The 9,709-nt window shown below is 42.5% G+C and overlaps 1 protein-coding gene across 1 annotated transcript; it reads left to right on the top strand.

The window, feature by feature from the left end:
- The first annotated feature begins 457 nt into the window (after nt 1-457).
- On the top strand, nt 458-5,760 carry LOC115177937 (keratin, type I cytoskeletal 13). The gene is made up of 8 exons (XM_029738932.1): nt 458-941; nt 1,825-1,907; nt 2,261-2,417; nt 3,152-3,316; nt 3,673-3,798; nt 4,487-4,707; nt 5,150-5,196; nt 5,402-5,760. Exons 1-8 carry the CDS (start codon nt 531-533, stop codon nt 5,506-5,508), a joined length of 1,317 nt encoding a protein of 438 aa, XP_029594792.1. The 5' UTR covers nt 458-530; the 3' UTR covers nt 5,509-5,760.
- The last annotated feature ends 3,949 nt before the right edge of the window (nt 5,761-9,709 follow it).

The raw sequence follows: 9,709 nt of genomic DNA, 5'->3' as shown, positions 1-9,709 counted from the left end.
CATGTCATCAATTCAACAATCCAAAACGTAGCCTACCAACATGAGCATGTCGTGTGGGCTAGCCTACTGTTCTACTAAGTTTAGGGCGAGTAGCCTATTTTACTGTATCCTACATTTTCCGGTGACTACAGAGGGAAAAGTAAACTTTTTGTTGCGGGATTCAGTAGTCGGTCATCTTTTAAAACGTAAGCTTCTATCTTATCATATTCATAACTTGCTCACCTGAGGTTTAACATGCCGTGACCGTTGTCATACTGTAAATGAAAGTGATGAAAATGATGGAGGCAAAATGCCAGCGAACTCTCACGCGCACCACACCTTATTGACCTTCTTTAATGAGCTGACTAAGGACACACCTGTTGGATGAATATCTATTCACGTAAATAATTATCTCCATACGCCCTCCAGCCGCTCCCACCTCCAAGGGGGGTATATATTCTGCTACCAGGCTTAAACTGGTTCACCACCAACTCTTCAAAGTACCACTCCGGGTTTTGTCATCTCTACATCCCCATCATCACAACGTCGCCATGAGTGCTTTATCACTTCGCAGTTATGGAGGCAGCCGAGGCTCATCCTCCATGTCTCTCGGAGGAGGTTACCAGAGTCGCATCGCATCACAGGCACAAAGCGTCTATGGAGGGGCAGGGGGACAGAGTGTCCGCGTATCTTATGCTTCGGGCACCAGGTGCGGTTTTGACCTGTCCAGTGCGCTTGGAGGTGACAATGGCAACTACGGTAGTAATGCAGTGTCGGTCAACGAGAAAGCCACCATGCAGAACCTCAACGACCGTTTGGCCACCTACCTGGAGAAGGTGCGCTCCTTGGAGGCGGCGAATGCCCAGCTCGAGCGTCAAATCCGCGAGTGGTACGAGAAGAAGACACCGGTCATCAGAGATTACAGCAAATACGAAGCTACACTTGTCGATCTGCGCAGAAAGGTGAGCATTTTTGGGGCATAATAAATACAGTATATTGCTATTTTGAGCGAGATTGATAAGATTACATTTTATTTCATCAACCTCACTATTTACTATTGAGTTTAGATCAAGTTTTCTATAATGACAAAAATACAAAAGGAAAATGTCTTAAACATTTATACTCTGACAGGAAACAACATCTATTCTCATATACAATTCAATTCTGGTTTACAAGACACAAGTAATAACCTGAAGTTCATTGACTGGCTGCGTCTATGAAGCTGTCATGTTGCAATACAAGTGTGCCCTCGGGATGTGAATTTGTAAACCCTTGACTTCAATAGAGGAATCATACCAAGTTTACAGTAGTGATGGATTATAGGACTTAATTGCCATGAGTGTTGTTTAGTTTATTTCTTTCAATAGACAAACAATCTACCAAAAAAAGGGCTTGGCATGTGAAACCTTCACTTCCATTCAACTTATCTCCCTGTCAACATTTATATTCACACTCATGCCTCCTGCATTACTTCTTTCAAAGGGGAGAGCCGCGATTCAATAGCATTTTGTATTATTGCATCTGATGGGATTCTAGTCATGCTTATTACTTTCATTTCCCGTTCATAACTGTGGTCTTTGCCATAGATAGGCTACAGTATATCTGTGTGGGTAGGAGGCTAATCAATTACTTACTAACACAATATTATAGCTCTGGTAGGCTTCACCTTATCACACTTTAATAGTCTCTCATTACAGCTATTCATGGTTATGGCTCGGGAGAATGCACCTTCATTGTTTTTGACAATCAAAAGCAAATGATGTAATCATTGTTTAAGCCTGACAGTGTGTAATTGTCTTCCTTTTGAATGTCTCATGTACCAACCTATTTTTGTCCTGTTCTCAGATCAGTGCTGCCACTCTGAGCAACGCCGGTATCCTCCTGCAGATAGACAATGCCAAACTGGCAGCAGAGGACTTCAGAGTCAAGTGAGTACAAAGAGTCTATAAGATGGAAGCAGCAAACAACTGTTGAATTCACCTTAGAATAATGCTTTAAGTCAGGATTAGAATGGGAACTATACGTCATATATAAACTTTAGTCATGCAACTTTTATACCATTATTAGAGTATGAAGCCACTCCTAGTATAACATTACATGAAGGTCATGACGTGATGTTAAATGTCACATTACTGTACACCTTAGAAACATCATCAGCGGTCAACTGCACGTAAAGCTGGTCTGACTTGTTTTGTGCCATTTGGTATGTTTACTGTTGGCGGCAACTGTTAATAATGCTGGTTAACTCACATGCACCGTTTGTCCTTTTCCCTCTGGAAAGATTTGAGAATGAACTGGTTATGCGTCAGTCAGTGGAGGCAGACATCGCTGGACTGAGGAAGGTTCTGGACGATTTGACCATGTCCCGGTCAGACCTGGAAATGCAGATTGAGGGGCTGAAGGAGGAGCTGGTCTACCTCAAGAAGAACCACGAGGAGGTGGGTATTCCTCAGGGCTCTGTTGGGGTCTTGGAAGCCCTCTTTTATCATACCATATCCCCAAGAGTCATGGCAATAGCAATAGCAAGACCTCCCCACATTTCCAAATTCTTAAATATTTTACCTAGATGAAAACAATGTGGTTGTGAGAGACGAATGGAGATGTCAGAGACATAATTCATTCTCATCGCATGCCAAGCAGTATTGTCTTTGGCTGTATCAATGACAATGCAAACAACAGATCAAACAGACCTTGTTCGGAGTATCTGCGCTGTCTCTGTTTGTGTAGCTTTAAAGCTGTCAGCAAATTTGTCACAAGTCCTGCAGCAGTATGGCATAGCTGTTAAAACCACACTTGAGATCACATGGTGGCAAGTCGTATTTCCTGTTGGATATACTTACTTTAGGACGGTTGTACAGGATGTCAGAGAAGCTGACGGAAATACACCATGAACACTGTAACTAGGTTATGAAAGATGGGGACAGTTTGTGACATCCAAGTACCTAATTGATTTCTCATGTGGTTGAACCTGAGACACAAGTGCACCTCACCTGGCTGTGACCCAATTTGACCCCTCACCCCTGTGCAATTGTGCTAGACAATTTCCCTGTCTGGGACAGTAAAGTTGTATCTTATCTTACCTGGTGACAGCCTACCCAGTGGCAACCTCCATTTGCCTCTCACCTGGTGTTGACCCTAGTTGACCTCTGTCATCACTCTGTACCCCTTATAGGAGATTGCTGCCATGCGGGCACACATGAACGTCAGCTCAGTGAACGTGGAGGTGGACGCAGCACCCCAGCAGAACATGGCCAAGATGATGGAGGAGATCCGTACTCAGTACGAGGGCATCGCCGAGAAGAACCGCCGCGACATGGAGACCTGGTACAAGGCCAAGGTGAGGAGAACAAGAGCCCAACCTTGTCAAGGGAGAACCTCTTGATCCATCTGTTCTGTTTTAGATCATATGAAAATGGTTTAGTACATCATAAGGTAGCCTAGTGGGTAGAGTGTTGGACTAGTAACCGCAAGGTTGCAAGTTCAAATCCCTGAGCTGACAAGGTACAAATCTGTCGTACTGGCAGTGAACAAGGCACTGTTCCTAGGCCGTCATTGAAAATAAGAATTTGTTCTTAACTGTCTTGCCTAGTTAAATAAAGGTAGAATATCAGACCATAAATAACTCCTTTTGTGCATATTACCAGTACTACTGGATTTACACAACCCTTACCGTGTTCCTTTTGTCCGTCCCAGTTTGATGAGCTGAACAAGGTGGTGTCCAGCAGCACAGAGACCCTCCAGACGTCCCGCAGTGAGATCAACGAGCTCAAGAGGACCATGCAGGCCCTGCAGATCGAGCTGCAGTCCCAGCTCAGCCTGGTGAGGAAACAAATACCCCCTTAACCCCCCCTAACATCACACCCCTCTCTGCCTCCTGGTTGTTGCTACATTTACATTTTTACATTTTAGTCATTCAGCAGACGCTCTTATCCAGAGCGACTTACAGTAGTGAATGCATACATTTCATACATTGCTAGACGTATGAGATAGAGCTAGACTAGGGTGTAATTACTGTCGAAGATTACTCGGAATTCGGAAATACATGACATTTACAAGATTCCACCTTCAGTTAAACAGTGCAGTACAACTGACACCTCATAGTAAAACCATCATCATTTAGACCTCATAAATACATTCCTACCCTACGGGTTACATATGAGTCCTCAGGTTGACCTTTTAGAAACTGAATATGATGGATTAGTTCTAGAGAGAGAAGCAATCAGTCAACTCAGAGCTTTGTAATTATCACAATAATAATAATACATTTCATTTTTGACAAGCTCTTCGATTGATGGATAGATGAAGTGAAGTTGAGGATAACCGTTTTTTTGTGATACCACAGCTGTGATACTCAAAACTGAATTATAAAAACACGTGCTCACCAGGAACTTCACCTCAATCCTGCACTGATGTCAGTGTGGGTAGTTGAGATTTGGCCTAAATCAACACCCCTTGTTGAATTGTCTGAAGTCTTTAACCCTTCCTCTTCCTCCCTCTCTCCCTATAGAAATCAGCCTCGGAGGGCCAGCTGAATGAGACTGAGTCCCGCTATAGCATGCAGCTGAACCAGCTCCAGGGCACGGTCAACAGCCTGGAGCAGGAGCTGGGTCGCATGAAGACGGACATCGAGAGGCAGGCCGGCGAATACCGCATGCTCCTGGACATCAAGACACGGCTGGAGATGGAGATCGCCGAGTACAGGAGGCTGCTGGACGGCGAGGATGTCGGGTAAGGAGAGGAGAGAAGGGTGCAGATCTCTAATTTGCATACCCAATGGGATTTACATGGGCTTCACATACCCAATGTAAACGATAAATGGATGTTTACATACCCAATTACAAATCAACCCCTAGCCTGTTAGCCCTTCAGTATCCGCTACACCTTTGACACATAACCACCTGCTGTAGGCACTTTTCATCTAAAATGATTGGATACATGCAAGAACTATGGTTGTGAATATTACTAGAGGGCAAGATGGAGCAATCATCATTATGCTAATGACCTACAGTAGCCTATCAAATCGTTACAGATCTACAAGAAGTGCCCAGGGGAAGGGGCCAGAGGTCGATTTGGAACTGGGCAATAGAGACTGTGTTACAGAGTAGAGAGGTCAATGTAGCGTTGTTCAATAGGAAGGTACTTAACACTTCAACTATCTTCTACCCTTCAGGAAAGCTGTCGTCACCAAGAAGGTCGAGATTGTTCAGGTCAAAAAACGTAAGTAGAGCGAGACCATTTTCTATCATATCAAATTCCATATTGATTGAACCCAGCAGTAGTAATTGTGAAACACTCTAGAACACAAAGGATTTGGTTGATTTGAAGGTGTTAAGGTGCTATCTGTTCTCATGGCTCTGTGCTTCTCCTCATTAGCTATGCCCAACACTAAGTGTACTAATGGTTATTTGTCCCTACGTTGTAGCTGAGCCAGTGGTGACAAAGAGAGTGAGGATGGTGATCGAGGAGATAATCGATGGAAAGGTTGTCTCCCGTACAGAGGATGTGGATATGGATGTGGTGAAAAAATAGTTCCCTTACCCACCCAAACCCACCTGTCATTAAAAGCCTGGTTCCACCTACAGCTAAGAGCAATACCAGGAATGTTATAATCTCCTCTGGATGGCATTGCTCTGGTGTTGCCTGCTCGGTGAATATACAGCACCGTGCAATCTTTGATAAATTGACCATATTTGATATTTAAGTTGACAAAACAATTATAATGAATGACGTTTGGTTGAATTGTCCCAAATTACATAATAAAAGACATTTCAGTATCTACCGTATTTGATCATTGTCTATTTGTTTTGAGCATGATCTCTCAAATAATTTCTCCTCTTTAGTCCACTGTCTTATCATTGGGAAGTAACATTGTTCAAAAGGGGATGATAAACATGATCAAATATCAAGGAACATTTAAAGAGAGGATTTTATGTCAGTCTGTTTTATACTGTAGGTCAGGGGTGTCAAAATCATTCCATGTAGGGCCTAGTGTCTGTTTTTTTGTTTTGTTTTTTTGTCCTTTCAATTAAGACCTAGACAACCAGGTGAAGGGAGTTCTTTACTAATTAGTGACCTTAATTCATCAATCAAGTACAAGGGAGGAGCGAAATCCCGCAGACGCTCGGCCCTCCATGGAATGAGTTTGACACGTGCTGTAGTGTTATAATGTTATCTTCATCACAACATTTTGTATATATTTGATATCATTCAATTTCATCCAACCATTTAACATGCTCTTTCACCAATGCACATTAGATGATAGTATGATTCAGTATGATGTCATTAACAAATCAACACGGAAAAATAAATAGGCAGCGAACTCTATGCGATTCCTTTAAAGAAGCATAATCCTGAGACATTGTCAAAAGATGGTTAGTCTAATGGGAGTGGATCACGGCCCTGTACAGGTAGCACCCTTGGCGTCTACAAAGTTGAGATAATCTATGAAGTTTGATCTCGGCTGACGACACTGAAGCAGTCATCTCCAATCAAATATATGATTTGAATTCCCCAAACAAATCCCTTTAATTACAGATGATTACAAAGATACTGGAGTCAAGAAAAAGGGAGGTGAATAACTCAATTTAAAGGTTTCACGTTGTTCCCAAGGGTGGGAAGGAACTGACTTAATAAAAACATTGTAATGGTGAAGTCTTATTGGGTCAGGGTGGGACAAGCCCAATATAAACAGTGTGAGTGAGGACCGTTGAGCAAGACTCTATGTACAGGTTCATGCTTGAGCTGGCTTGTTATTGAGTTAGGAGTGAGATTGGAGACAGTGAAGAACGGGGCGGCAGGTAGTCGAGTGGTTAAGAGCGTTGGGCCAGTAACTGAAAGGTCACTCTTTTGAATCCCTGAGCCAACTAGGTGAAAAATATGTTGATGTGCCCTTGAGCAAGGCACTTAACCCTAATTGCTCCTGTAAGTTGCTCTGGATAAGAGAGTCTGCTAAATGCCTATATACTGTATTATGTTGGGTGAGAAAACAAAGTGAGTGTGAGATAGAGATGTGAAAGAAGTGATTGATAAATGTACCATATTTAAGTTGACAAAACAAACATGCTTTGCCATATTTCATTGTTGATCAAACGATCATGTATGATGTTTGGTTGAATTGTCCCAAAGTACAAAATAAAATATGTGTTTTCTTTACCAGGTAAGTTGACTGAGAACACATTCTCATTTACAGCAACAGCCTGTGGAATGGTTACAGGGGAGAGGAGGGATAAATGAGCCAATTGTAAATTGGGGATGATTAGGTGACGGTATGAGGGCCAGATTGGGAATTTAGCCAGGACACCAGGGTTAACACCCCTACTCTTACAATAAGTGCCATGGGATCTTTAGTGACCACAGAGAGTCAGGACACCGTTTAACATCCCATCCGAAAGACAGCACCCTACACAGGGCAATGTCCCCAAGCACTGCCCTGGGCATTCTTTTAGACCAGAGGAAAGAGTGCCTCCTAACAGTCCTCCAACACAACTTTCAGCAGCATCTGCAGCAGGAACAACCCTGCTTAGCTCAGAAGCAAGCCAGCAGTGGGATGCAGGGTGTTATGCTGCTGGTGTTTCAAAATCTACCATACTTGATCATTGTGTATTTGTTTTGAACATGATCTGTCAAACAATTTCTCCTCTCATTCAGCTGTGTTCCACCAGATGGCAGCAAGCACTTCCTACTGTATGAAAGTTAAACTTGGTCTTGGTTTTGATTTTCAATGATGCCAAGTACAATATCAAATGGTGGCATTCTGAGAGGGCTTTAGAGAACTCTGTCATCATCACACCAAATATTTATGGGACCGGCACTATAATAAGTGTTTTTCCAAAATGTGGTTGTCCTTCTTCGCAGGGGAAAACGTGTTTTCATATCTACAGTTCATCCACATAAAGATTCAAACAATCACAATCTCACCAACCTTAGACTAACATCAGGGCTGTAACTACATATGAGGACGCGAGGTCCGGACCTTGGTCATTTTTTCTCATTTAAAAAGATAAATAATAATAAAATATATACAGTACCAGTCAAAAGTTTGGACATACAGTGGCAAGAAAAAGTATGTGAACCCTTTGGAATGACCTGGACTTCTGCATAAATTGGTCATAACATTTGATCTGATCTTCGTCTAAGTCACAACAATAGAAAAACACAGTCTGCTTAAACTAATAACACACAAACAATTATACATTTTCATGTCTTTATTGAACACACCGTGTAAACATTCACAGCGCAGAGTGGAAAAAGTATGTGAACCCTTGGATTTAATAACTGGCTGACCCTCCTTTGGCAGCAATAACCTCAACCAAACATTTTCTGCAGTTGCGTATCAGACCTGCACAACGGTCAGGAGGAATTTTGGACCATTCCTCTTTACAAAACTGTTTCAGTGCAGCTATATTCTTGGGATGTTTGGTGTGAACTGCTCTCGAGGTCATGCCACAGCATCTCAATCGGGTTGAGGTCAGGACTCAGACTGGGCCACCCCAGAAGGCGTACTTTCTTCTGTTGAAGCCATTCTGTTGTTGATTTACTTCTGTGTTTTGGGTTGTTGTCCTGTTGCTTCAATTGGCGGACAGATAGCCTTACATTCTCCTGCAAAATGTCTTGATGAACTTGGGAATACATTTTTGCGTTGATGATAGCAAGCTGTCCAGGCCCTGAGGTAGCGAAGCAGCTCCAAACCATGATGCTCCCTTCACCATACTTTGCGGTTGGGATGGGGTTTTGATTTTGGTGTGCTGTGCCTTTTTTTCTCCACACATAGTGTTGTGTGTTCCTTCCAAACAACTCAACTTTAGTTTAATCTGTCCACAAACCTAAGTTGACAAAACAAACATCTGTCCACAGAATATTTTGCCAGTCGCGCTGTGGAACATCCAGATGCTCTTTTGCGAACTTCAGACGTGCAGCAATGTTGTTTTTGGACAGCAGTGGCTTCTTCCGTGGTGTCCTCCCATGAACACCATTCTTGTTTAGTGTTTTACGTATCGTAGACTCGTCAACAAAGATGTTAGCATGTTCCCGAGATTTCTGTAAGTCTTTAGCTGACACTCTAGGATTCTTCTTAACCTCATTGAGCATTCTGCACTGTGCTCTTGCAGTCATCTGTCCAGGACAGCCACTGCTAGGGAGAGTAGCAACAGTGTTGAACTTTCTCCGTTTATAGACAATTTGTATTACCATAGACTGATGAATATCAAGGCTTTTAGAGATACTTTTGTAACCCTTTCCAGCTTTATTGAAGTCAACAATTGTTAATCTTGGATCTTCTGAGATTTGAGGCTTGGTTCTCTTTTGTTCGAGGCATGGTTTACATCAGGCAATGCTTCTTGTGAATAGCAAACTCACATTTTGTGAGTGTTTTTTATAGGGCAGGGCAGCTCTAACCAACATCTCCAATCTCGTCTCAATGATTGTACTCCAGGTTAGCTGACAGGTTAGCAGGTTAGCTGACAGGTTAGCAGGTTAGCTGACAGGTTAGCAGGTTAGCTGACAGGTTAGCTGACATCATACTTTTTCCAACCTACACTGTGAATGTCTAAATTATGTATTCAATATAGACAAGAAAAATACAATAATTTGTGTGCTATTAGTTTAAGCAGACTGTGTATGTCTGTTGTTGTGACTTAGATGGAGATCAAATCAAATTTTATGACCAATTTATGCAGAAATCTAGATAATTCTAAAGGGTTCACATACTTTTTCTTGCCACTGTACGTACTCA

This window comes from Salmo trutta, chromosome 38, assembly GCF_901001165.1.
Source record: "Salmo trutta chromosome 38, fSalTru1.1, whole genome shotgun sequence".
Classification (NCBI taxonomy): Eukaryota; Metazoa; Chordata; class Actinopteri; order Salmoniformes; family Salmonidae; genus Salmo; species Salmo trutta.
Note: the sequence above shows the minus strand (reverse complement) of the source record. Positions and strands in the feature narration are given on the sequence as shown.

Excerpts from the sequence above, each read along its gene's own strand:
- LOC115177937 (XM_029738932.1), top strand. The coding sequence starts at position 531 with ATGAGTGCTTTATCACTTCGCAGTTATGGAGGCAGCCGAGGCTCATCC. Across the intron at positions 3,317-3,672 it reads AGACCTGGTACAAGGCCAAG|TTTGATGAGCTGAACAAGGT; the intron begins GTGAGGAGAACA and ends TGTCCGTCCCAG. Across the intron at positions 5,197-5,401 it reads GATTGTTCAGGTCAAAAAAC|CTGAGCCAGTGGTGACAAAG; the intron begins GTAAGTAGAGCG and ends CCTACGTTGTAG.